Source organism: Euwallacea fornicatus, chromosome 38 (genome assembly GCF_040115645.1).
Source record: "Euwallacea fornicatus isolate EFF26 chromosome 38, ASM4011564v1, whole genome shotgun sequence".
NCBI lineage: Eukaryota > Metazoa > Arthropoda > Insecta > Coleoptera > Curculionidae > Euwallacea > Euwallacea fornicatus.
In genome coordinates this window covers 1289293-1314786 of record NC_089578.1, presented here as the reverse complement: position 1 = coordinate 1314786, position 25494 = coordinate 1289293, and the positions used below count along the sequence as shown (strand labels likewise).

General features: G+C 38.4%; 7 protein-coding genes and 1 long non-coding RNA gene across 15 annotated transcripts in view; 3 read left to right on the top strand and 5 right to left on the bottom strand.

The window, feature by feature from the left end:
• Positions 1 to 491: 491 nt before the first annotated feature.
• LOC136349562 (RNA-binding protein cabeza-like) lies at positions 492 to 8105 on the bottom strand. 4 transcript variants are annotated; one of them, XM_066301209.1, is made up of 11 exons: positions 7967 to 8105; positions 6647 to 6853; positions 6226 to 6291; positions 6115 to 6166; positions 3490 to 3518; positions 2335 to 2447; positions 1950 to 2108; positions 1725 to 1884; positions 1332 to 1472; positions 1093 to 1270; positions 492 to 854 (listed from the first exon to the last, which is right to left on the bottom strand). In XM_066301209.1, exons 1-11 carry the CDS (start codon positions 7974 to 7976, stop codon positions 848 to 850), a joined length of 1122 nt encoding a protein of 373 aa, XP_066157306.1. In that variant the 5' UTR covers positions 7977 to 8105; the 3' UTR covers positions 492 to 847. The 4 variants fall into 4 exon arrangements, with proteins under 4 accessions (XP_066157306.1, XP_066157304.1, XP_066157305.1 ...); XM_066301207.1 differs by having other exon boundaries at positions 492 to 814; XM_066301208.1 differs by having other exon boundaries at positions 492 to 814; positions 1737 to 1884.
• Positions 3674 to 6108, bottom strand: LOC136349573 (uncharacterized). The gene is made up of 2 exons (XR_010733828.1): positions 4460 to 6108; positions 3674 to 4408 (listed from the first exon to the last, which is right to left on the bottom strand). It is a non-coding gene; the product is annotated as an uncharacterized lncRNA (long non-coding RNA).
• Positions 8106 to 8453: 348 nt separating the features above from the next.
• shams (glucoside xylosyltransferase 1 shams) lies at positions 8454 to 10587 on the top strand. The gene is made up of 7 exons (XM_066301211.1): positions 8454 to 8765; positions 9054 to 9201; positions 9282 to 9413; positions 9471 to 9663; positions 9736 to 9885; positions 9941 to 10113; positions 10174 to 10587. Exons 1-7 carry the CDS (start codon positions 8608 to 8610, stop codon positions 10321 to 10323), a joined length of 1104 nt encoding a protein of 367 aa, XP_066157308.1. The 5' UTR covers positions 8454 to 8607; the 3' UTR covers positions 10324 to 10587.
• A 375-nt stretch (positions 10588 to 10962) lies between these two features.
• On the bottom strand, positions 10963 to 13773 carry sud1 (Prolyl 3-hydroxylase sud1). Its single transcript, XM_066301104.1, has 6 exons — positions 13639 to 13773; positions 12910 to 13080; positions 12235 to 12617; positions 11882 to 12163; positions 11315 to 11833; positions 10963 to 11265 (listed from the first exon to the last, which is right to left on the bottom strand). The coding sequence occupies exons 1-6, from the start codon at positions 13652 to 13654 to the stop codon at positions 10999 to 11001; spliced, it is 1638 nt and encodes a 545-aa protein (XP_066157201.1). The 5' UTR covers positions 13655 to 13773; the 3' UTR covers positions 10963 to 10998.
• A 387-nt stretch (positions 13774 to 14160) lies between these two features.
• Spx (Spliceosomal protein on the X) lies at positions 14161 to 16263 on the top strand. Its single transcript, XM_066301178.1, has 6 exons — positions 14161 to 14515; positions 14596 to 14679; positions 14764 to 15038; positions 15091 to 15349; positions 15398 to 15742; positions 15795 to 16263. Exons 1-6 carry the CDS (start codon positions 14482 to 14484, stop codon positions 15956 to 15958), a joined length of 1161 nt encoding a protein of 386 aa, XP_066157275.1. The 5' UTR covers positions 14161 to 14481; the 3' UTR covers positions 15959 to 16263.
• Positions 16264 to 16338: 75 nt separating this feature from the next.
• Rpp25 (ribonuclease P protein subunit Rpp25) lies at positions 16339 to 17253 on the bottom strand. The gene is made up of 4 exons (XM_066301179.1): positions 16956 to 17253; positions 16722 to 16903; positions 16555 to 16671; positions 16339 to 16500 (listed from the first exon to the last, which is right to left on the bottom strand). Exons 1-4 carry the CDS (start codon positions 17049 to 17051, stop codon positions 16377 to 16379), a joined length of 519 nt encoding a protein of 172 aa, XP_066157276.1. The 5' UTR covers positions 17052 to 17253; the 3' UTR covers positions 16339 to 16376.
• A 57-nt stretch (positions 17254 to 17310) lies between these two features.
• On the top strand, positions 17311 to 21769 carry LOC136349546 (histone H2A deubiquitinase MYSM1-like). Of its 2 annotated transcripts, XM_066301171.1 has the most exons (12): positions 17311 to 17400; positions 17530 to 17618; positions 18332 to 18743; positions 18797 to 19225; positions 19306 to 19644; positions 19695 to 19851; positions 20057 to 20202; positions 20264 to 20416; positions 20749 to 20992; positions 21046 to 21259; positions 21311 to 21470; positions 21572 to 21769. In XM_066301171.1, the coding sequence occupies exons 2-12, from the start codon at positions 17539 to 17541 to the stop codon at positions 21680 to 21682; spliced, it is 2445 nt and encodes an 814-aa protein (XP_066157268.1). In that variant the 5' UTR covers positions 17311 to 17400; positions 17530 to 17538; the 3' UTR covers positions 21683 to 21769. The 2 variants fall into 2 exon arrangements, with proteins under 2 accessions (XP_066157268.1, XP_066157267.1); XM_066301170.1 differs by lacking the exon at positions 17311 to 17400 and having other exon boundaries at positions 17407 to 17618.
• A 523-nt stretch (positions 21770 to 22292) lies between these two features.
• Cth (Cystathionine gamma-lyase) overlaps positions 22293 to 25494 on the bottom strand; it is a 24564-nt gene continuing 21362 nt past the window's right edge. The window contains exons 1-8 of one of the 4 annotated variants that reach the window (XM_066301174.1): positions 25240 to 25414; positions 24368 to 25115; positions 23934 to 24091; positions 23727 to 23884; positions 23522 to 23651; positions 23193 to 23457; positions 22811 to 23138; positions 22293 to 22758 (exon numbers count right to left, since the gene is read on the bottom strand). In XM_066301174.1, coding sequence (XP_066157271.1) covers positions 22617 to 22758; positions 22811 to 23138; positions 23193 to 23457; positions 23522 to 23651; positions 23727 to 23884; positions 23934 to 24089 — 1179 coding nt within the window. In that variant the 5' untranslated portion in view covers positions 24090 to 24091; positions 24368 to 25115; positions 25240 to 25414 and the 3' untranslated portion in view covers positions 22293 to 22616. The other 3 variants (XM_066301173.1, XM_066301175.1, XM_066301172.1) reach the window with 3 other exon arrangements.

Here is a 25494-nt window from a genome sequence, read left to right as displayed (position 1 = left end):
TCTTCGGCAGAACGTTCTTTCATCTATATCAAAAACTCTGAAGAATGCAGATTGAAAACGGCAAAATATCGATATGGAGTTAACTAAGCCAGTTTTGTTCCACTGCGCGAAGGCTCGGGGGGCATCGCTTGCCGCTTTCGTGCCGCTAAACATTCAGCGAACCTTTGCCGAAGAAGCGTTCTTTAAAATGGACACGGGAACCTCCGAATCGACGAGCTCATGCGCTGCGTCAGGGACATTAAACATGCCGAATTTTCAACGATCCAGGACCGGACAAACAATTGCGCCCTTTTGTTGCTTTCTCGGACCGCACCGTCCCTACCAATATTAAAATCGTCAAATTATACGGGGTTGATAATGCAGAACGGGCGGCAAATCAAAATTCCCAAACGGAATATTTCAATGGGGGAGAGCTCGTTTATAATAACGGAAGATGCGCAGGGAAACGTGATTTAAAAAACACAAACGGATCGCACGAGGACGGATCTGAATTGAAATCTGTATGGTAAGCTTTATTTATTACACACCATCAATAATTACTTATCTTACACAATCGCGTGTTTAACAATCATCCTTAAATAACCTTAAAAACACACAAAAGTGTTATTCCGAAGGGATCTTGTTGCTTATACAAAAATCTTAATGCTACTGCTCAACTTCTAGAATACGGGGCAAAGACCATTCCTCATAAATAAAAAATAACACTTTTGAATCCTATAAAATGAGTAGTGAGTTTATATTTATAACGAGATGATCCTCGTAGCTTTAATAAGGCTTCGGCCTGCTCCCTCGATCTCTTCCTCCTCCTCTATCTCTGTAAGCAGGAAGTCTATTTACTAACTCGTTCTTAATACCTAAACGTAAAGGTGGTTACGAAACAATACACACTCAACTAAAAAAAATAAATAAATGTTATTAAACTGTGTTTCTCCAGACAGGATACACTCGAAGCCGTGTTGCCAGGCTAAGGTGGGTTTTAATAGAGAATTTCGCTTTGTCCTCTTTATGAAAATCAGACAGAAACATCGTTTGAATTTCTGCAGAGAGCGAAAGAGGACACAGTCGTAAACGTCAGCATCTCAAACTCGTTACCTTCCTCCTCCGCCTCGTCCTCCGCCCCCTCGGCCGCCGCCGAATCCGCCCCCGCGCGGGGGACCGCCTCGCCCTCGTCCTCCGCCAAAACCTCTGTCGCCACCCCGGAATCCTCCGCCGCCCCTGCGGCCGCCGTCCCTGTCGCGGCCGCCGCCGCGTCTGTCATCGCCCGGAGGGCCTAGGAAACGGGAAAAATGTGTCAAAACGAAACGTGATAACACCGCGGTAGTTCCCCTTACCGTCGCCGACTCCCTCTGGTTTCGGCTCGCCGCAGCGGTTGCACGCGTTCCTCCACGCAAAGTTCGTGTTGGCGCAGTCGGGACTCGAGCACTTCCAGTCGCCGTCCCTGGACTCACGGTCCCGTCCACCACCTCCGCCGCCTACGGAATCCAACAAAACGATCTCCGGTATTTATTTCGATTAACCCAAACCTAACAAAAGTTGCGAAGGCAGCAAAGCTAATCCAAATATTTAGGTAGCGGGTTAGTCAAACTTTGATGTAAAACGACAGAAGGGCCTTGAGGACGTGTATAAAGTCGCTTGAGTGGGGGTTGTTCGCGATAACGGACAAACGAGAAAACATCTTTTCAAAGCTGACGCACGACTACTCCAGGAAATTAGCATTACTTTACCTCTACCCATACCTCCTCTGTCGCCTCCGCGACCGCCTCCTCCGTAGCCGCCGCCGCCTCCGCCGCCCCCACCACCACGGCCCCCTCCGAAGCCACCGCCTCCACGCATCCCGCCACCGCGGCCTCCGCCCCAATTATCTTTCTTAGTGGCAAGTTGAACCTGGAACATTCGAAAAAACATTGTGGTTCCGGTACCGAAGGTTAGGGCGTCACGAAAGTTCAGACCTTGATCATTGAGCCTTTGAAATCTTTGCCGTCGAACCAAGATATGGCGCTTTGAGCCGCGTTTGCGTCGTCGTAAGTCACGGTGCACTCCCCTTTCGATTCCCCGGTGTTTTTGTCTTTGTAAAGCCACACTTTTTTCTTATTTGTCCTCTTATCGATCTAGAAGAGGGGGAGAACAGCCATTGAAGAGTTGGAGAGTTTGATACGCGAATCTAACGCGACAATGTAACAAACGGAACAGTTCGATTATTCATTTAAGGAAATAATCGAGGAATAGAATCTGTACTGTGCTGTAGCGGGACGTCAAAGTTGGACTTGAACATGGTTAGCGTTCAAGCACAGAGTGCTGTCCGCATACCTTCACTCAGCTTGGTAAGGAGTTTACCTTAATTATGCCAATTGATCCAAAATGGTCCGCGATATCGTCCTCAGAGAAGTTGGGATTTATTCCGGTGACGAAAACCGTGTCATGTTGAACGATAAGATTGCCTCCATCACCTAGAAATGTCTCAACATGAGTATGCATTCGATGGGAAATTTATTTAAAAAAATCTATCAGAGTAGGTACTTGATTCCGAGCGTATTTGGCATTCAGATTATTGTATGAACGAATTAAAATTTAAGCCGAATCGTGTCTCTACCATTCAGAAATTCATAAATTTCTGCAATGCACCTCTAATACTGCGGGAGAGGAAGCGAGGCAAACGGGGGCTTGAAGGCTGGTGGCGGAGGGTACTATTAATTTCCTATGTGCCTTTCGAGCACAGCAATTTCTCAGAAACTGTTATTAATTGAAAATAAGCTTGAAAAGATGTTTTCCTAAGTGTAAACCTTAAAACAACAATAAAAATAACAACCAATGTGTACTTAAAAGAAAACCAAACTGCGCATGTCTAATTATTTCACCACACTTAAGAGACTTCCAATTTCCTCCAAAACTCCCATAAACTCGAATGTATCACGTGACGATCGAAAGCTTCGCTCCACATTTAGATTATCCTTTGCAACTGCAATTCTGTCTTTTATGAATCGCCACGATATTATCTAGCTAGAACACGTTTACTCCGTGACATCCCTATTATATTCCCAAACCAACCATATGGTACCTACTACTCAAGACCTATGGAACCAAATCATCCTCTTACACCTAATGTAGTCAAATTAATGTATGCTCGGCCGAATGTCACTTCAGTTGCAAAATTTTAAGAAAATCTACTCTTGCAAATGCGAGTAGCGGAACTAATTTTGTCTAGAATCACTCTGTACGTTTACCAGACACTCGTCGTACGTATCGACGCTAAACGTGTGGTTTCTTCGTGAACCTCAGCAAAAACGTGCTCAGGCACATTTCTAACCCCTTTGGTTGCTTCATTACAAAACATTTCCCAGAATTTCCCTTGCGCACATTTAGAACCTCTATTACGACCCACTTCTTAAATCTACAACTACTACAGAAAACCGCAAACAACGTGTTAACAATAAAATAAATAGATATATGAAAATGTAACCAAACCACTAACGGGGTCTTGGTGCTTTTTACCTTTGCCATAACCGCCACGCTGACCACCTCTAAAACAGAAGAATAACTCGATCAGTAAATGCTGGGGACAAGAACCAAATAGCCAAAACGTTGGCAGCATTTTTGGCTAAACCTTTGCAAGCATGGGTGCAAAACCATTTTCTTTCCTATCCTCTTCTCGATTGGTGACTAGTACCTATGTGGGAATCTATGTCGTGCAGTTAGTTATGTGAGTCGATCAGTCCAAGTACTTTTTTCAGATGTATTAACATCCGATTGTATGTGAGAAGTTACAAGTGTGGTTAAATAACAATTTTTTTCGCTCTTGCAATGGCTGCTTCGTGATTTCCACTAACAGTTATCGATAAATTGTTTTATCAATCTCGAGCGTATCACAGTTTTCAGCAGCCCTCACGGAGATCGAACCCACGTCCGCAGCGTGATAAACAGTGGTACTACCCACTCGGCTACCACGCCGGCCTTAAAAGTTCTAACACATTCAGAAACCACCTTAGTTCACTAAACAGAGTACCCTCGTTTCATCTGACACATATACGGGGGAAGTTTTACAACCGCATAATTGCGAACTAGGAACGACTAGCTGCACGCAGCAACCATCGCAGTGCTCAGTTTCGCTCGGAAAGGGGGCCGGGACTACACTTGCAGCTACGCCGGAGTACTAGAGAGTGAGCACTTTGAAACCAAAGCTCTGCGATTCTCTCCCACGCTTGAGCTGTTGCGCTTTCGCACCACCGCTCCCCATCCTCTAATCGTTTAGAGCACAGAAGTGAGATTCTTCAAAGTTAATGCGCCAAAAATCGATTGGGTTACAGACTGTAGATCGTTCCACCACTGACGACTACGCCTAGGAGAAGCCCGTCAAACTCTCAGTTTATTTCGTATCATTGTTCGTTCCCATTTACATTGTCGCCAATTCAACCTTAGACAAAGAAAATGTGAAACATAATTGGTACGCACCATTTCGTCTTACCTCACGTCGCCTTCGTCTTCCTGGGTGCTCAAACTGATGATTTCGGACAAACTGAATATCTATGATAAATAATTTTAATTCATCACAACTCGTCTGTGCGTTTCTTCTTTAAAGCTGATTGAGGCATCTTTGCTCAACGCATCGAAGGATAAATTTGCGCCCATGGAGCCGGCACGACATGTATTGATTTCGGTTAGGACAACCTCCGGTCGAAGCGAAAGACTTTGAGGATTGCAGATCGAGCAGTGCGACATCGGCGAAGGCGATAGAGAAAGAAATTTCATAGAACGCACGGGCGACGTGCGAAATGTCAGATCCGACCAACCAGCGCTTTCTCTACTCCGAGAAATTGCAGGAAAACGTCGGATTTATTCAAAAGGGACATGGATATTATGGTTAAATGAACGAATTTCCCGCATTTCTAGATGTAAATACCTTTGTTTTGGAAATCAAATGCGACAGAATTGGACAGAATAGCGGAGGCAATTGGGGCACGCCACTGGAAGTAATTGTATAGGGAAATGATATGCTGAAATTATGCGACATTACAAAACCACGGTCGACGCGTATCAATAGGAGGGATCCTGTTGTGCATGTTCAATAACGTTACCTTGCATTTTTTAGGGTACTCTGTTAGTAATCTGAACCTTAAGTAATTGGAATACCTCAGTACATTCCTGAATGTTCATACCTATTGCTCCCATGTTACCACTGGATTATTAACTGGTGATATTTCACCGTTATCAATACGACACGAACCACGTGATGCGGAAATCAGAATGATATACACTCTCCGTTTCAAATCCAAACCAAATTAGTCCAGTCAAGTCAAAAATGGAGAACAAACCTTTTCTGAAACTGGAACCTTCATTGAAACATAATTAATAGTAATGAATCGTTAAAAATTGCAGATGCAATATCAATTCCATTAGTGTGCATAATTGTAGGAACTCAACATTTGGATTCAATGATCGAGATTTAAAATGGAATTGAAATTGCTGGTTTTGGATAAGAGTTAAAAACACTAATTCTTGGATTTGCAAAGATCGGAATGCGTCAGTACAATTAGGACACTTCACTTTATGGTATCTATACTCATGAATTTATTACGAATATTCGATAGATGTTGCAAACGGCATTCTGATCTATACCAATGTTAAATTACAACCACTTCCATTAGAAAAATCAGAAATTACCCCCAAGGAGCTCAGCAAATGCAGTGAATCAATATGTTATTTTACCTCAACTTGAAATTTCATCATCAATATGTCATTTTTCCCATAAATTGTGACAGTTCCCTTAACAGTAACGTCAATTTTCTCTCTAGTGCTAATGAAACATTGTAGATACTCTATTGTCAACTAAAAATTTAATGTAACTTTCCTATTAGATACTCTCAAAATTTTTCCTCTAAGGAGCCATTTCATGTAGGCAAAACTTACATTAAACTGAATCTTTGAAAATCGCCTCAGGCCTTTACCTGACCTTTTTTTCAGAAATTCACCTTTAATAAACCTTGAAATAGAAGTTTTCAAATTTCAGAACCTTATTTTGGATGGTTCGCCATAAGACACCAAGTATGCGCAACTAAATATGTAAATGCACTGTTCTAATTTTTTTAAAAATATATTTACATATAAATATAGAAAACTCACCCAAAACGGTCCATGCCACCGGAGTTTCCACGGTCTCTACCACCACCACCACCTGAAACATGGGAAAACAGATGTATCACATAAATGAAAGAACAATGGTAATTTCTTTACCTCCATAACCACCACCGCCATAGCCTCCTCCTCCTTGACCTCCATAGCCTCCCTGGTTGCCATAACCTATAAAAACATAAGAACATGAAAGATCTCTTCATAAAAGACTTTAAAGAATAAAATCACCCATGTCCTGATGAGTTTCTACCCCCATTATTATGTGCTAATAGCAGGGACTATCATTCATAGATGTTATTTTCGACATAGCAGGTAGAATCGTAAGCTATGGGCAAGCTTACTTCTATGCCTATGTCGAAAGATTAATTATTTAAATCAGTCAAAACCAACCTCAACTTGAACTATAGAGTGCCGAGTATCAATAAATGGGATCAATTTTATAGTTGGCAAATTATAAGATCTTAAATGTGAATACATTAAAGAGTTGAGAAAAGTAAACGAGTTTGTTGACAAAAAATCTCACCTTGGCCTCCACCGCCTCCATAACCTCCTCCTCCTCCAGGAGCTCCACCCCTGCCTCCTCCACCACCCTGCTGGCCCCAATTGCCTCCTGACTGGTCTTGGCCATATCCGCCCTGTTGTCCATAGCCACCGCTTTGTTGGCTATAGCCACCAGAGTATGATGAATTGGGTGGGGGTTGAGAGTAATCGTACCCTCCTCCGCCGTAACCTAGTGAATAAAATATATTTTTGGTTACATTAGTGAAAATTGCTGGAATTCTGAGGTAAACGATATATCATATTTCGAGTTAATAGTAAAAGTAATGTCTAAACTTTGTTTTTGGCATAACCTGACCTGATAAAATATCTCTAATGAGATTTTTCTTTCGATGTTTGGATAACAAAGAGATTATTAATGGAATTTGACCATGTTTAATATAACAACATTAATGGCGTTTTTTCTTTTTTCTATTTAAAAATATCTGTTGTCACCACTCACACCAAATTTGAGAAAAAATATAAAATGAATGTTACAATATTTGACTAAACCACAATAGACCACAAATACTTTATCGTAAAGATACAGTAAATAAATGACAATGGCCATCAGCATGAAACTGATAATGTAATCATAACAATTTGGGTTTACCAAACTTGTACAAGACACCACTGTTGATGTGATTGTCTAGAGATTGCTCTACTTTCAATTATCCATAGCCTCGAATCGGGCCCCATGCACTCATTTTATCAGAACATGTGAAAGTGAAAGAAATTTTTGGCTGACAAATACAGGCAAAAATTTCATTCTTTCACGTGTACCTATAAAATCAGGGCTACGCTGAATAAGGCCAAAATGACATGGTGCCTGCTTCGATGGGCTAATTGAACATCAGCCCCCAGGAGGATGTTACTCCCCAGAATGCAGAATCGGCCCACTGATGTGCGACCCATGGAATTGACATTTATTGTTACTACTGGGGAACCATTTGCGTCAATGGTCGCACGATCGTGGGACATAAGAGCGGACGGAATATCCAATTGCCACATGGCACGCTTTTTTTGTGCCAAAGCAGAGTAGTCTCGGTTCCGGATTGAAAAAGGAGAAAATGGACTATTCCTGGTACCACAAGGAAGCCAATAAAGTTCAAATGGAAAAACTAGAAGTACGAATTTCTATGGCGCTACAAGAGTACACGAATATAGAATAGAAAGGTTCAACACCGCTTTACCGGGAAAAATGGCGGCGGCGTCCTTTTTGTAGAGGAAAGTGAAAATCGTCAACAAACAGTGCTGCACCGCGTTCGATTGATTTAAAATAACACCACAAACGTAATTTACTTACCGTCACTCATTTTTGCTAATATAAATCACTATAAGCTACTATAATTCAAAGGAATGTGAAGAACGAACAGTAGAGCTACAAGCATAACAACTACCGTAGCCAAAGAGAAATGAAATGAAAAATGCCGGCAACACATAAACTAGGCGGAAACGGAAATGAGTGGCGCCACCTATAACCATGAAATAAATTCGATTGGCGGTAAATGACACATGTTAATTAGAGGTTTTTTAAAAAGGCTGAAGAGCGGTGCGAATCAATTTTTTTGGAATTGTTAAAGTGCCAACCGGTCTAGTCAGAGACTTAAACGTTGATGATGAAGCTGAAAATACGACAATAAAAAGAAAATTAAATGTAACATTGAAAATCACTATTTTTTAAACAAGGAAGGAAGACATTTTTGATTTATTGGATCTATTAGAACTAGTTAGAGTAGGGTGTCGCACCTGAAGTGTAGTCTTGCGCACCATTGACTTCACCATCGCAATTGTATAGGACCAGAGCCAGAAAAAGAAAACGTCAAGAAAATGTAAACACATAAAATGAAAAATAAGTAAACAATTTTTTCTCTAATTTAAACAATTTGAAAATACATTTGAAAAATGAGGATTCAAAGGCAAATGGTGCGATGAAAGGCAAAGAAAATGCGCTTATACGTTTATTTAAACGTGGCCGTTATAGTTTCAATATTTTTGATAATTTTTTATTTGTATAGCACCAAGCAAATTGGTAATCACTTTGAGCCCCCTTCAGAATGGACCGTTGCGGTTGAGAAGCCCACTGAAGGACTATTTTACAAAAAGTACGTGTATTGGCTTTTTCGGTGCATGTCCCGTTTTAGTGACTTTACCTCCACAACCCATTTTCCGTATGGCAATAACTCATTTAATCCGACTCGATGTTCACTTTTGTCAGGTCTACCCTACATTTTATTTAGCGGCTTCATGTAATATATTATGTAAATTACACTCATTTATTTTATACAACAAAATATGCATTAGGCCGAGGTTTAATAGGTACTTGGTTTATATTACCGTTAGTAGGTATCCCTTGTTAAATGCATATCTAATATATATTTTTTGTTTTGTAGAGATGATTTGGTTGTTGCTGTTGTGGCATGTGGGGATAGGCTAGCAGAAACTTTAACATTAGTCAAGTCAGCTTTAATGTTTAGCAAAGAAAAACTCAATTTTATTATAGTAGCAGAGGATAGTTTAATAGAGAGCTTTACTGAGAAGGTAAATCATGTGTTTATTTGGTATGTTTCGTACCAAATAAATTTCAAAAATCATTCAACCAGTTGCCAAATGGTTTTTAGTTGGGAGAGTGGCAATCATTTTTAAATAATGGATTTTCATTTAAAGTCCTTCCTTTAAAATTTCCCAAAAAGGATGGTGGAGAGTGGAAGAAGTTATTCAAACCCTGTGCAGCGCAAAGGCTATTTTTACCTGTAAGTCTATAGCAACTGTTTAATGATAAAATTTGCCAATGACTCTTTGGACACCAGGATATATTGCCAGATGTAGACTCTTTACTTTACATGGACACAGACTCCTTGTTTTTGACCCCAGTAGAAAGTGTTTGGGCCTACTTCCGGAAGTTTAATAGAAGCCAGATGGCAGCATTGGCTTTTGAGCATGAAGATCCAAATGTTGGCTGGTACAACAGGTTTGCAAAACACCCATATTATGGGACCTTAGGTAAAAGAAAACAAATTACTAAAATTATGCTTTATTTTATGACTTTAAGTGGGTAATATTATTGATTTTCAGGTGTAAATTCAGGTGTGATGTTGATGAATCTCACGAGAATGAGGATTTTTAAGTGGACTGAGTATGTTGTGCCCATTTATAAGAAATTCAAACTGCATATAACTTGGGGAGATCAGGATATAATTAACATTATATTTCATTACCATCCAGGTGATATTCAGGTAACTTTTCGCTACATTTCAATTGCAAGATCCATTTGTTACAGGCAAACTCTACATTTACTCGTGTAGATACAATTATAGACCAGATCATTGTATGTACACGAGCATTTGTAAATCTGCAGAAAAAGATGGAGTAGCAGTAGTACATGGATCTCGTGGGTTTTTCCACTCAGAAAAACAGCCAGTATTTAAAGCTATTTATAATGTTTTTGAAGCGGTGAGTTAAAAAAAACTGCTTAAAATCGATTTGTGATTGCTGTAAAATTCCTGTTTTCAGTTTCAAATTGGCGGTGACATATATAAAGATTTTTATCAGCCCCTGGAAGCTTACTTGGATGTTTTAGAAAATACCAATTGCGGGAAAATTAAAGATATATTTGTGAAAAATTTAAGAAGATTTTTAGACTTGGATTTTGACAATACATGAATAATCTTGACCGTCCCCTTGACGCCATAAGGTGGCACTAATGCTAATGCTAGATGAGCAATACAATGGTAGAATTTTATTTTGTCTAAAGAAAGGACTGCTGATATTAAAAATTATTCATTAAGGAAACAAAATTCAAAACTAGTAATAAAATATAACTTGTGCCAAATGGTTCCTATATTGTATTATAGTGTAGCATTAAAAAGTTTTACAGGATTTTGTAATTTTGCTTTAAGCAGTTAAAATACATGAATTTTTAATAACTATTTTTGTTTGGAAACATACCTAATAATGTTTATTAAATTATATTTATAAGATCAGTACAAAAATAAAGGAGTATTAGCTTTAGGCTTTTTGGTTGCAGAATGTTGCCTTTGTGTAGGTAAGTATGAAGGGACGAAAACAAGACAATGGGAACATAATTTGATTAATGATGTACTTATGCGTGCTTCACAAATTCAAGTGGAAACGTAGGGATTGTGCAAGTACGCACACATCACAGGTTTTTTCTTTTTCAAACGATCAATATTGTATTTCTTGACGATTCGGTGAATGATAATAATTTAAGAAGAAACTCAAGATATCTGGAAATCTCAATTCTTTGAATATTGTAGGATCATTCAATTAAAACACAAAGTATTATTATGGTCAACAACATTTTATTATCCTATAACGTTAGTTTTCAGAATAAGAACATATCAATGTATAAAAACATTTACATTTACTCTGTTTACTGAAATATTTGGTAAATCTAGCCGAATCCCTATAAACTATGTTTAAGTTATTCTCCTCTGGTTCAATTGTAATCAACGCATTCTGAATTTGATCTTCAATGGTCACATACTGTGTTCTAGCCCCTATAACATCTGAGTTTTTTTTACAGCCTAAATGTATTATCAAGTCCAACTCGTTCCTTTCTTTCCAGTCGTAATCTGTCAATAACTGAGTAATACTTTAATTTAGCGTCATCATAAATTGATTAACTACTAACCGCATAGCTTCCAGGTGTCCACCTTTGAAGTTCAAACTTCATACAAGCTTTTTTCTTGTGCAAATCGAGTTCCGTGTATTTTCGCAACAACTGGAACATTTGATTTGACTGGAATAAATCCAAGAATCTCTCAATTACAAATGGCAATTTTGTCAAATCCATCACTTCGTAATTGTATCTATTGATAGGGGCGACTTTTCTCCATATTAAGTTATTGTCTTCTTGCAATGTACATGAAACCTCTTTAAATGGTTCATCGATAAAAAAGCTCTTCAGAGATATCTCTGAATTCTCTTCAATGTGATTCTGAATTAGCTTAATAGCTTTATTGTCTAAGTATTCATCTCTAACCCAAACTTCCAGGTCAACATTTACTTTTTTGGATTGTTTGTACTTATTACTATACAAACTATCATTCAAAGGAACGTGACGTGGAACTTCAAATACTGGAGGAGCTTTAGTGTGAAACCAACCATTTATTGATAATCTGTATTTGTTTAAACTGGTAACTTCTGCAACCTGAAAGGTTTATTAATAAAAACTTCTCAAAAAATTAATATTCCATACCTGATGGTAACTCTCATTGGTTACTGGGAAGAAAATCAACTGATTATTCACTGGGATAATGCTCCTGACAACATCACACGGTTGACCATTTTCGTCTTTGGAAAAAAGCTGCAAGCTGCCTCCATCGCTTTCCTTCCAACCATATTCATCAGTCAAATACAAAATAAAAGCTACCATTCGATCTTCCCTTAGATCATCATGTACTAAAAGATAGTCACTGTCAGTGTACAAGCTACAACTAGCTGATATATGGGTTAACTCATAACCAGTTATAGTAGACACCTGCAATAAAGCCATATATTGAAGACATTTGGCTTGAATACATACACACTGGAGAAGCATTAACTACTTACCCAGGTCATTAAATCATTTTTTAAAAATTCATATATAGCTCTTATGGGTTCTGCTAAATCAACAAGATGCTTTAAGTCTGTAGATTGAAAAAACTCATAAAGATCCAGACTCCTCATTCGAAAAGACACCTCATTATAGAATTTTTCTCTTAGCTCATTGAGAAATGATGTGTTGTCCAGCAAGTCTTTGACGATGCAAACTTTAAAAGGGCTGCTAATTATTTCTAAGCTTTGGCCGACAAATGAGTTGTTGCTCTTCCAATTATTTTGCAAAGCATTTATGGAAGGTTTTGACAGCAGATCCTCCCTTAGGCTCGGTTGTAGCTTCAATTTTTTCTTTGGGTGCAAGTCTTGGTCATTTTCACATGTTGGCATTAGATGACCTATAATTTTTCATGAGTAGTTCTCAACGAGAAAATAACAATAGCTGTATGACTGGGCCTTAGAGTAAGTTGAGTTACTTTGAAATTTAAAGAAGAAATGCTGGATTTTTTTTGTTTTTCTCAGTGCAATTGAAGAAATTATATAACTAACACCTTTTTTAATGATCGATTAGTAATCTCAACATAATTAAATCCCTTGATTATTAATTACCAGCATTAATAAACTTGTGAAATAACTATAGATCAGCAGGTGTTTTGGGAGATGAAGGGTAAATAACTGATACAGACTTACATCCAATTAATCCATTGGTGACAGAAGGCAAACTTAAAATTTTGCAATCTACATCCCAAAGGTTGCCCTCTGGCTCAGTTTCACTTTCCGATGATTCTTCAAGATATGTAATGGCTTCTTCATCTTCAAAGCATTCTTCACTTTCACTCCCTTTCTGCTCATTCCCATCTTCTAAAATGAGAATACACTATAGAAGTAGTCGGGTAGATATAAGGTGTTTTTGAATATTCTAAATTTAAGAGATCTCTCGTATTGTGATTCATTAGTAATAGACCCATTTAGAAATGAAAACCATAGCCATTTTCTGACATAACCCGAATTCATGTTGATCAGCTATTGAAGAGAAACAAAGAAATCAAGAAAGCCGTCTACCCATTTTGATACAATCATACAATTGAATATTTATGGGTGGCAGGTGTCGCCGTGGCTGATGGCCTGTTGAATTAGGGCAATTTGCTGCATACATTGCACGTTCTAAAATCCGTGTCGAAATATATATTTTTTAAGTATATGCCAGTGCTGTCGCAATGTTATTAATAAAAAAATAGTATATAACTGAATGAATAAATTTAATGCATTTGGTAGGTGAGCTGACTACCTGTCAGAAAGTACAAACGTACGATCCTCATGTTTTGCTCCAAATTAAAGGCCCTTTTTTCCGCTGTAAGGCCCATCATAAACATGCATGTTTATGTTTGCCGGGTGTGTTTGTGTGACTACGACACTCACCTTCGTGATCCATCATATACGTGTTCTACGATATTGCTGTTTTCATAACAAAAAACAAAAATATTTATGAAATTAATAGAAATTATAAGAAAATAAAGTCAAAGAAAAATTGCAAAGAATAACATAACCTAAAACTAAAAAAAGCGTAATGGTGACATAAGTAAGAGATAGCGATAGAATGAAACCACAAAGTAAAAACGGCAACCATGCATTTCCTTCAAGTAGATAAAAACAAGAGTTATCATAAATAAATTAATTTGCAACGCATGGGATGGCGGAAACTTGATTTTTTTTTCAAAATTTGCAGATTTCAGATCCCTTTTCCATCTTCATAAACTAAAAACAAACACACAAACAACAAACATAAAACAAACACCACAACACAAGACAACTTACACAAACAACATAAAAATTATCTGCAAAAAAATTTTAGTTTCAGTAAACAAAACTCGACGTTGCCACATATTACTAGTTGATCAAGAATTTCAGGGTCAAATGAGTCTCTATCTTATTTTCTGAGGTTATATTATAACGCGTCGGTTTTAAGGCTTTTCAAACCCGGTTTAAGCAGCCCCAAAACTCCGTTCTACTTTGGTTAAATTCAGAGCTCAGATTCAAGATTGTTCACCGCAATATTGAAGATTATAAACTCAAGCTAAGGCATCCACAAATGTAACTTCGAAGTTGATATCTGCAATATTTCAATTAAAGAATATTGGGGACAAGTCCTGTTTGAGATTACTTCCTGCAAGTTTCAGTTAGTGAGTTTACTGTACTCAGCTAATTTTATTGTTCCAGTAAGCACACAACAAAATATAAAATTTATTACAAGTTTAAAGAAATATGGCTAATGGGCCGATTGCAGAAAGGAACAGAGGTAAGCAACGTTTCATTTTGCGTTTGTGTGTAAAGTTCCCACCGTTACTGTCCATTTTGTTATCTTTCAATGTATTTCAGATGCCACTATTTATGTTGGAGGTCTTGACGATAAAGTTTCGGAATCTTTGCTATGGGAATTGTTTGTGCAAGCAGGTCCTTTGGGTAAGTATTGAAACCTAAGATTCACCTATGTACAATCAATTTCTCTGCGAGCAAACCACTGATTATCTTCTTTACATTGTCCAGTGAATGTCCATATGCCAAAAGATAGAGTAACAATGATGCACCAAGGGTACGGATTTGTGGAATTTATGGGAGAGGAAGATGCCGATTATGCGATAAAAATTATGAACATGATTAAACTTTATGGCAAGCCTATAAGGGTAAATAAGGCCTCTGCCCATCAAAAGAATTTAGATGTGGGTGCCAACATCTTTATAGGCAACTTAGATCCTGAAGTCGATGAAAAACTGCTTTACGATACATTTTCTGCATTTGGAGTAATATTGCAAACTCCAAAGGTATTTATTCATGTACAATTTATCTAAATTAATAATTTAATTTAAATTATAGATAATGAGAGATCCAGAAACTGGGAATTCTAAAGGTTTTGCCTTCATCAATTTTGCGAGTTTTGAGGCATCGGATGCCTCAATAGAAGCCATGAATGGCCAGTATCTGTGCAACAGATCAATTTCAGTTTCTTATGCTTTTAAAAAGGATTCAAAAGGAGAGAGACATGGATCAGCTGCTGAAAGGCTGTTAGCAGCGCAAAATCCCTTGTCTCAGGCAGACAGACCTCACCAATTGTTTGCAGATGCTCCTCCTATGAGTAAGTCTCTTTTCAATGACAGTTTATGTGCTAATTTTTGATCACCAGGTATGATGCAAGGAATGACAATGGCCCCACCGCCACCGCCCGTGATTCTCGGAAGTATGTTACCTCCTCCACCTCCTACACCTTCAAGCATTGCTCCACCCCCACCACCACCTGTGCCTCCACCATCTTCGTTCCCTGCAGGCATTCCTCCTCCTCCTTTACCACCATCCCAACCTCCATTACCACCGGGAGCTCCGCCATTACCACCAGTTGGTGGAAGTGCAGTAGGTGGTCCTCCCAGACCTCCATTACCAAATTCAGGTTCAATGTCGAGGATGATACCGCCTCCTCCATGGCAAAGAGGACCTGGTGTTCCACCTCCTCCTCCAGGGCCTCCAGGATCAGGTAAATTTTCTTTTGTTCATCAGAGAGATAAGTTTTCACATACTTATTGTAGGTCCACCAGGGAGTAACTTCCCAGGAATGTTTCCGCCGCCGCCTCCTCCAGGGGGAAGGCCGCCACCGCCAAATTGGAGACCCCCACCACCTAATTTCGCTGGTGGAAGACCCCCTTTTCCACCACGCGGTCCTCCGCCACCGCCACCGAATATTCAGAACTGATGAAGGTTGGGAATGGCCTTGGTTGGTTTGGGAGCTATTTTGCTATGTTTTGGAATGTTGTTTATGCTTTATTTTCTTTATTCAATTTTGTGTGCCACTCTTTGTCGCTAGGCAACACATACTTACAGTGACATAATTTTGTAAAGCATTTGAGGTCAATATGGTGTCCATAGTGAGGGGCAATTATTGGTAAGATAAATATATATTATAGATGTAACATGTTCGAACTATGGATCTAAATGATAAGATTTAAGCCGAATTTTATCATTTTTAAGTATTAAAATATATAAACAAATAAAAACTTTCAGTGTTATTATTTTGTTACCTTTGTTCAGTCTTATAGGTTGTAAGTATGGTCAAATTTGAAAAAAAAAACAATATTTATTTTGAAAAGTTTCTTTTTCTACCACTAGTTATATCACCTCATCCTATTATCAGTGCTTCTTTGAGACGTACTGCTCCTACTTAAATTTCTACCATTTCCAGGTTGCTTTTGCATATTTTGACCTCTGAAAGGAATCACTTCTGATGGAGCCTGATACCTGCATATATATATATCATAAATGTTCAATTAGTTCTCCTTAAATCTAACTAACCCTAATTCATTATCACTTAATTTCTCCGAAGAGAGGCATATATGCACCATAGGTAATTTACGTTTAACCACCAGCTGGTCTAAATCCAGACTTTCTGGGTCCCAGTATTCATCTACACTGAAAATTTTGCATCTTAGTGGGTTAACTTACTAGCTTTAACTCTTTACTTGGTATAACATATTTTATTTATTTGGTGTAATTGTTGTTTGTATTCCCTCTTCATGATTTCCACACAGGTTATACTCTTGCCAATCGAGGGACCTGAGCCACTCCATACAACTACTTTTGACTGTTCAAAATTCTTAAAGGCATGATCTAGAAGGTTTCGTATCTTACTGCCTCCTCTCACCTATAAATGAATACTTTTCTTTTACAATGAAGGGTGGTTTCATGTGTAATACCTGCATCCAGAGAAATTCGTTGGGGAGATTTGGAATGGGAATTTTGGACTTCTCCATTGGCTCTTCTACATTCTTTCCTTTCCGGTAATTCTCCATTTAAAAGTTTTACAGGTCACGTGTTTACTATAGGTTTTTTTTTAACAAAACGTAAACAGAATTACTTTATAAAGTCCTGGTACATATCCAGGGTCCAGGTCTACAACGATAGCAAAACGGTAAAGGATGTTGGTGAGCTGATTGGGACTCCGGCTAGAGAGAAAATAATAAGTAAGGTATTGAAGGGGCCTGCTTAACTAGTTGCCTAAATTACAGAGAAGTAACTTGACGTATATATCTGTACCTGTCTAACATTTGACAATTCTGAGTAAGGAGAGTTGCCTACACATCGGTGATGACGAGACGCATACTAACATTAAAAAAAAGTTAGGTTAGGAATGGAGTAAATGTAAGTTTATGTTAATTATGTATTTTCTTATTAAAAACTAAATATTTCGTAAAACTTATTAGATTTAAGATTTATATAAATAAATGTTATATAATTGTGTACAATAAAGTTTCATTTGGTCATATCCAGGGAATACAAATGGCCGACGATGACGAAATAGACGTTTTGGGAGATTTTACAGGGGACTTCAATCTCCCCTTGGAAGGCGATTCTAGTTTGTATGTATCTGCCTACAATATTCTGATTTATCCACCTATTAAAGCAGTCACTTGCTCACTTGAGAACGAATGCAAATGAGGCAAAGCCTCGTTAAATGGCTCATGTTGAGAAAGAAAGTCCCCCATATGAGGATGCATGGAGCTTACACCAGTGCTGTTTGGTGAGGCAAATAAATGTGTAAACCCACTCAGGGTCCAAACTGAGCACGAATTGTTCTTGACCTAAGGACAGGCATGTAACTTGGTCCAAAGCATGTAGTGAATAGTTTGAGCATGTTTTTGCAGTTCCATGCTACCTTATGTGGCAATCGTTTGCCTCATTCACGTTTGTGTTTCAGTGAGTATGTGGCTCAATACATGATGAAGTTAACTATTTTTGGTTATTAGTAAATCTGCCTACAAAACATAACTAACTTTTCAATAGTGGTGCTGTTCTGCTAAGAAATAAAGTTTGAACCAGTGGTGCAGCTACACCCTTGCTACATCTGCGAAGCAGGGCATATACCAATGTAACTGGCCCACCAACAACTGTGGCATGGAAAAAAATTTTTGACACCCTTATTCGAAAGTTGTAGGATGGCTTAAAATTTGTAGTTACGCTACTGATTTCTAGTAACCTTAAATTGAATAATCAGTGACAGTTCATTATTAGCAATTATGTAAATGTGTTATAACAAATTGATTTATATTTTGGAATTTATTATCATATTCAGGTTAGAAAAGACCATTCTGGTATCCCAGAATTCAGATCTCTTAAACTTTGACTACACAATCCATCCACAGTGGTTGTTAGACAAGCCAAGTGCCAACCCAGAAAATTGGTACAATGATAACTCAGCTGCCACTACTTCAGATTGTAATGAAGCTGATGGTATGAGCCAAATATCTTTGGAAAACTGCATAACAGATGAAAGTGGCTGGACTGACAAGGAGAAAAATTTGCTTGAAAGGGGATTGGAAATATTTGGTAAAAGCAGTGTTAGACTGTCACAGTTCATCAGCTCGAAATCTCCCGCAGAGGTTAGATATTACTTGAAAAATTTCTTTACTGGGAGTTTAAATCATTATTGTATACCCGATACTAGCAATGATCTGTTGAGTTCTGACGTTTTAAATAGTGATCAGGTAATAGTCATGTTAGATTCAATGCAGAAAAGACCAAGGACTTTTTGCTGCAGATACCCGCTAGTATTGAGGAAGTTATTGCCGCAGTTAACACAGGATTTCCTACAGTTAAATCTCCAGCAAAAAAAACGTACAGGAGGAGTAGTTCAAGTGGATCTTCAACCTCATCAAACAACCTTTCACAGTCCGCTTTAGAAAGCAGCGGAAATGCGAATCGGAAACATCAACGAAAGATTGCGCAAAAGGGAAAGGCTTCTAAACGAAAAATTCTAGTTAAATTCAAAGGTGAAGGATGTGCGTCAAAAAGGGTACTTAAGCAGGAAGTTAGGATGAAACTGAAAAAGCCACACAGGTCTAATTTAAGTCGGAAGGCAGAAGAGAACAAAGTGATAGAAAAGACTGTAGACTCGACCCAGGTCGTTGACCAGAAGCAATTAACAAGCAAAAGCCTTTCGGTGTTTATGTCTAAAGGAGAGGAAATTGTGAGTTTCGAGTAAAATCGTCAAAATTTACATTGTTTAACTGTAATTGTGCAGGTAGATAATCATAAATTTATTTTAAGGTGACTATTAAACGTGAAGAAGATTCTAGTGATGCCAGCATTGATATAGAGGACATAGATGAACCTAGAATCATCACAGAGAAATGCAGCCATGATATTATTGAAAAAGATTCTAATGTTGAACCATTAGAGTCTAAATTAGAAATTGAGAAACCATTAGAGGGTACTAGTAGGAATGATATCCCTGTTAGCCATGAAATTGAGCAACAACTTAATTCCTTGGAAGAACCAAAAATGGAGGTTGTTTTGGACAGAATTGTGGTTACTGAATTAGAAAAGTACATCAATTCAGATTTTTTTGAAGGCAGGGCGGCCAAGACACCAGAGAGATATTTAAAGGTAATTCATATTAAACGAGAAAAGGAGTATATAATTTAGTCAAGTTACAGATCAGAAACCATATAATTAACAGCTGGAACTCATCGAAACCAAATTATGTATATAAGACTTACATGAGAGTGGGATTAAAGAACTGCGGAGATGTCACTTGTATCAGTCGAATTCATTATTTCTTGGAACAAATAGGAGCCATAAATTTTGGGTGTGGTAAGTTCAGTTCTACCCGGGTGTTATTGTGCTGTGTTTGTATGATTGAGAGTTGTTAAAAAAACCTATAGGGTGTCTCAAATTCAAGGTCGCTTCTCACTATTTGCAAATCTTTTCTTGTTAACCCTTGGCCTAACTTGAAACAAAATTACTCCGTTATTCCTTGATATTTGCATTGACCCCCCATGTATTTTTGTTTGTTTAGAACAAACCAAGTATGAACGCCCTTTGAGCAAAATACTCCAATACACTGATATTGTAAGGAGCAAAGGGAGGCCGACGAAATGCGTTTTATCCCGCGAATTGACGGAATTGGGACCGAGGCAAAGGTTCAAAAAGAAATTTAGCAACGTAAGTAATTGCTTTTTTAACCCAATGAAACATCATTTGTTCACTTGGATATTCTTTCCAGGACGGAGAGGGCGGTTTAACCATGGCCCATGGTGACCAAGGGGAAATAGTCGGCACCACTATTATAAAGGAGCCTGCAGCCAAACCGCGGCCCTACTTAAAAAAGCCGACAATCAGATTGATTTATTGCAGACCTTTTCCTCCGGAAAGACCGGTAAGTTACCGTTATTCTGCGTACAAATGTTCATGATATGGATGCCAATAATTCGATCTGAGTATATGAATTCTGAAGAAGGAAAATGAGTCGAAGTTTTTAGGCAAAAATTATAAAAATATTCGCAGAATTTACCAAAACGTCCCGTATCTACGAAACTAAGATAACGACCTGCCATTGCCAACTTTCATATCATAAAAATCGAGCACAAGATTGCGAAAACTGGACGTTTCTAACTTCAATGATAACTGAGACATCCCGTAAAACCATCGAATTTTGAGGCCCCCCACACACGATTTGTACAATTGAATTATTTAACTTGTTACTTTCAGCAAGGATACTCGGTGAAAATTACTTTGTCCTCGTTGATTTTGATGGACTTCCATTCCCATTCCTACCAAACCGAAGTAATGGGGCTTGTAGGGGGTATCTGGGATTACCAGGAAGGCGCTTTAAAGGTCTGTTGTTACGAACCGTGCAAAAACATCGCTTCCTCGTCTACGCACTGCGACATGTGCCCAATTTCACAAGCCAAGGCCGTGGAAAGCATCCACAACAAAAACTTCGAAATTCTTGGTAATGGCGTGTTAAATTAACGTTTAGGAAAATTAATTGTCGTGACCCATCAGGCTGGTTTCATTCTCATCCCACGTTCGCTCCCGAGCCTTCTCAACAAGATTTAGACACCCAGCAGTGCCTTCAGCAGTGGATAGGGCACGGGAAACCGTGCCTGGGCGTTATACTTTCACCTTTTAATTTAAACGGTGCCTTAATTTCTTCGCCTTTTAGATGTTGGCTAGTGGACAAAAAGCCCAATTTCGAAGACCAACTTATCCCTTACAGGTTCGTTCGATTGTCCCGTTGTAACCCGAAACTATTTCCGCTTGTTATTAGGTTAAAAGTTGATGTAGTTGCGGACGATTTTCACATGCAGCAGTTTCAAAAATCCATGAGAAGTATTGTGAGTTTCAAAAATGAGGCAGGCGCAGAGGAGAAGAGGATCCCTTTTAAGAGGCCGTACTTTCAGGATGCGACCATCAGTCACCTTGATAAGGTAAGGAGGCTGTACTGGATCTCGTGGGGGGACGAGAGGAGAAACATATCTATCTTAGAAACAAATGTTTCATTAATTTGATATAACCGTGTTCTTTTCAGTTTATCTTCAGTGTAAATATGTGTTTGGCCAAGATAGGATCATTGCCAAAGTCCAAATGCGACGAAATCCTTCAGGTGGTGAAAAGCTTGATCATCGAAGAGGAATTATAATTGACTCGGAAAATAATAATATATTTTTTTATCGTATCTTCTTAAGCAAAAAGAAAATAGTGATACAATATATACTTTCAAAACTAATTTGTGTTTTATTTATATTTACCTAAATAAAGCTAGTTGCGACGAAGGCTACGGTGCCTTTTCTTAAGTAACTTTCAGATTGCACTGCATTTCGCAGGAGAACGTAAAATATGTTGCAACAATTGCAGCAGCACAAAATCTATCACCACCAATCGCAACATATTTGATGCTTGCCCCCATTCGTCCCAATTGAACCACTTTCGTGTTCCGTATACGGCTCTTCCAACGTCTCAAATTAGCCTCGTGTTACAAATTCATTGCAAAACACCAAGCAATTATTGTTTATTGCCGCTATTTGTATTTTTGCGATAAGCTTGCAATAGTTGCTATAAATAACTTATCTTTATTGAATGAATTTTAACTGATATTTTGTTTATGAAATTATTTGGTTCGGCGTGAATGATTAATTCTTCAGTTATTTTGATAAAATCGTAGAAGCTGAAGCGAAGGTTGCCGGAGGTGCGACTAATGCGGCCTAAGAAGTGCAAATCATCCAACCTACGGATATACGAACAAATACATGTTTCAATAACAAATTTTGCTTTATTTTTGTTGTTGCATCATAGGAGTTAGCAAACCACGCTATAGTTTACCCGACATCCGAATGCTATCACATATGAACACTTTTTGACTTAGTTATAGAAGAATTCGTTGTCTTAACGGCAAACAAAAATACACAATTAAATAAATATAGGAGTTTTGCACATATACTTATTTTTTGGCCTAATTCGTATAAAAATATATATCTGCATGGAAGCATTTTACATACTCCTAAAACAGTTTTACTTAAACCTTTTAAACCATAAGATCTTCCACCAACAACACAAAAACAAGCATAATAATACGCTTAAATGGACTTAAATGCGTGCTCTAAATCGGCAATGAGATCCTCGACATCTTCAAGGCCGACGGACAACCGAATGAAAGTGTCGGTGATCCCTAGAACTGCTCTCTGGTTTGGGGGTACTGAGGCGTGAGTCATAACGGACCTTAAAATCCACACAATTACGCATCAAATGAATGAAAGAGGATTATACTTACGGCAATTCTATCAGACTTTCATAACCGCCTAAACTCTCGGCTAAGGCAAATACTTTCACCGAAGTAAGGAACTTTTTGGATGTCTCCAAGTTACCCTTCAAATAGAACGAAAACGTGCCACTATGACCGCTGGTTTGCCGTTTGAATAACTGGAATTGAGGATGAGATGGAAGACCTGGATGAAGCACCTTATCCACTTTGGGATGACTCTCTAGATATTTGGCCACTGCCAACGCGTTCGCCTTGTGCTTTTCCATCCTTAAGGCCAAAGTTTTAAGGCCCCGATTGACTTGGTAGCAATCGAACGGACTGGGGACTATGCCCATGGCTGTAAGCGAGTCATTGTTAAATTTCTGTTCGTGAAACCAAAAAAGGTGCTTACAGTTTTGTAAAAATTTGAGCTTCTCGAACAATTCGGCGTTAGAGGTGACTAAAGCACCCATAACAACGTCGCTGTGGCCGTTCATATACTTTGTTAAGGAGTAACTGACAATGTCCGCCCCAAAAGAAAGCGGGCGTAGCAAGTAGGGTGTAAGAAACGTGTTATCCACTACAAGAATTATATCGTGCTTCTTTGCAATGTCCGATATTGCCTTGATATCTACTACTTGCATCGTGGGATTGGTTGGAGTTTCAATCCAAATTAGCTACATTGAAGTGAGAAAAACTGTGCTTGGAACTACATATGAGATCAATTTTGTGTCTTTTTACCTTGGTGTTGTCTGTAATACTTTTTTCAAAGTTAGACAGGTCTGAAAAGTCCTGTAAAGTGACTTTAATTCCGAATTTTATGGCCACCTTATTGAAGAGACGATTGGTTCCGCCATACACATCACTTCCACTATAAAAAAAAGGGAGTTTTTAGCTAGTAAATCTTGCAGGAAACCTCGTTCAACGATGTGGCGTGTTCAATTACCTGATAATGTGATCACCGGCGTTCAAAATTCCAAGGAGGGCCGTAGTTGCCCCCAACCCGGACGCAAAAGCCAGTCCATATTTAGCATTATCCAATTTTGCCAATACCTTCTCCAGAACCTCACGGGTGGGATTTCCCGACCTACTATAGTCGTATTTCTGAAACGAAATTAGATAATTTTTTTTTGATTTTTCGACCTTAACTCACTTTGTAATCTGCGGGACCGAATTGCTTGTAAGTGGTGGAGGTAACGATAGGAGTCACTAAGGCCAAGGATTCCCAATTTTCAGGCTCCTGTGCATGGTGGATGGCGGCAGTGGCGAATCCCTTGGGATATGGTAAAAATCCGTTGTCTTGGGCCATTTCTGAAAAGGCAAAGGTGCAAATCACTCCACAATATCAAAAGCACTTCAATTGACTAAATACAATGGGGCAATCTAAAAATATGACTTGTTTACCTACTTAATAGGCTGATAAAGATTGGTTAATAAAACTTGATAATGAGAGAGTTGTCGCAAAAAGGAAATTTCCAATATGTGAGAATTCTGATAAAAAATTGTTAGTTACTTAGTGGCTTAACGTGACTTTCAATAACTGCCGAATGTAACATGCGAAAAATAATTCTACGTTCAATCACTCACCGCAATTATCGAATTGAATTTCCTGAGATAGTCCTACGGCTTTATACTGCTAATGAAGCATAATTTGCCAGAGGACCATGAGTCGACAATTTTTTCCTTTGCTAGGTCTATATGAATTGCTTGAACAATTCCAACAAAGCAATTATTTAATTTGAGTATCTTTTAATAGAAGATCAAGGTTTTCTTAAGGATGCTGAACAAGACTAACCTCGAGTCCAGATTCATTGTTTCTATCACTTAGCTTGATGTCAAAGTTAACAGGACATCAATAATTCGGCCCTTAACGAGATGAATAAGGGAGCGCTAGTAGCACTACAACTATGTGATTTCAATCACTTGTCCTCGTAACATATGCAGCATGACTTCTCAAAAAATAGTCATGCTTCCTTGTTCCTCTCTTTTTTTGAAATTTTAACGTCACATATGTAGATATATAAAATGACTGTTGTCAACCTTGATTTGAGTTTTATGGACACTGAATTACATAAGCTGCCATGAGTTCTTCTGGATGCTTTGCTCGGAAACCCTTTGGAATTGTTGAAATCTATCAACTATCAGTTATTAAACTGTTGCCTATGGAAATAAAAGGCAATGAAGTGTTATTAAATTTAAAAAAGATCCATATGGGCTCAGCCATCGAGTTGGCAACTCAGGAGAATGATTGAAGCACGTTCTGGAAGTTCAGTCATGTTTTCCAGAGAACTTCCAGGAAACTTTGCAAGTTACCAAGTGCGATCCACATCGAATTCTGAGGAAACACATGGAAAAGTAAAGCTATAAAGTTTTCAAGAACGTGCCGGGGCACTTTTTAGTTACAATTGAACTAATTTTAAAGTTTAACCGCATAATTTTTAATTGACGTAGCTACTTACTTATCGTTAACTTTACAACTATAATACTGTATCAAAAAGGACAATTGTCCTAGGAATGGCCCGGCAACTCCACTATCACAAATCACTAATCTAATCAATCAGAAACCGGGCAATCAATCAAACCGCTCGGTAATCACGGAATCGTGGAATGTCACGTCCATCACGCAATTTAACGTCAGATGATGTAACATCGGGGAATTCGCGCAACCGCAGTGCGAACTCGACATAGCAAAATGGCCGACTTTTCGATTGTCT

Bases quoted from the DNA above. Each gene is read 5' to 3' on its own strand.
- LOC136349562 (XM_066301207.1), bottom strand. The intron at 2,448-3,489 runs GTAAAAAGCACC...AGACATTTCTAG, and splicing joins GCGTGGCGGTTATGGCAAAG to GTGATGGAGGCAATCTTATC. The intron at 815-1,092 runs GTAACGAGTTTG...TCCTGCTTACAG, and splicing joins GGACGAGGCGGAGGAGGAAG to AGATAGAGGAGGAGGAAGAG.
- shams (XM_066301211.1), top strand. From the start codon at position 8,608: ATGCGCTTATACGTTTATTTAAACGTGGCCGTTATAGTTTCAATATTT. The intron at 9,886-9,940 runs GTGATATTCAGG...CATTTGTTACAG, and splicing joins TATATTTCATTACCATCCAG to GCAAACTCTACATTTACTCG. The intron at 10,114-10,173 runs GTGAGTTAAAAA...TCCTGTTTTCAG, and splicing joins TTTATAATGTTTTTGAAGCG to TTTCAAATTGGCGGTGACAT.
- sud1 (XM_066301104.1), bottom strand. The intron at 12,618-12,909 runs GTAAGTCTGTAT...GAAAAATTATAG, and splicing joins CACCAATGGATTAATTGGAT to GTCATCTAATGCCAACATGT. The intron at 12,164-12,234 runs GTAAGTAGTTAA...GCTTTATTGCAG, and splicing joins AAAATGATTTAATGACCTGG to GTGTCTACTATAACTGGTTA.
- Spx (XM_066301178.1), top strand. From the start codon at position 14,482: ATGGCTAATGGGCCGATTGCAGAAAGGAACAGAG. The intron at 14,516-14,595 runs GTAAGCAACGTT...AATGTATTTCAG, and splicing joins GATTGCAGAAAGGAACAGAG to ATGCCACTATTTATGTTGGA. The intron at 15,039-15,090 runs GTATTTATTCAT...TTTAAATTATAG, and splicing joins TAATATTGCAAACTCCAAAG to ATAATGAGAGATCCAGAAAC.
- Rpp25 (XM_066301179.1), bottom strand. From the start codon at position 17,051: ATGGAGAATTACCGGAAAGGAAAGAATGTAGAAGAGCCAATGGAGAAG. The intron at 16,904-16,955 runs GTATTACACATG...ATTCATTTATAG, and splicing joins ACGAATTTCTCTGGATGCAG to GTGAGAGGAGGCAGTAAGAT. The intron at 16,501-16,554 runs GTTAGTTAGATT...ATATATATGCAG, and splicing joins TTAAGTGATAATGAATTAGG to GTATCAGGCTCCATCAGAAG.
- LOC136349546 (XM_066301171.1), top strand. From the start codon at position 17,539: ATGGCCGACGATGACGAAATAGACGTTTTGGGAGATTTTACAGGGGAC. The intron at 19,645-19,694 runs GTAATTCATATT...GTCAAGTTACAG, and splicing joins CACCAGAGAGATATTTAAAG to ATCAGAAACCATATAATTAA. The intron at 21,471-21,571 runs GTAAGGAGGCTG...TGTTCTTTTCAG, and splicing joins CCATCAGTCACCTTGATAAG to TTTATCTTCAGTGTAAATAT.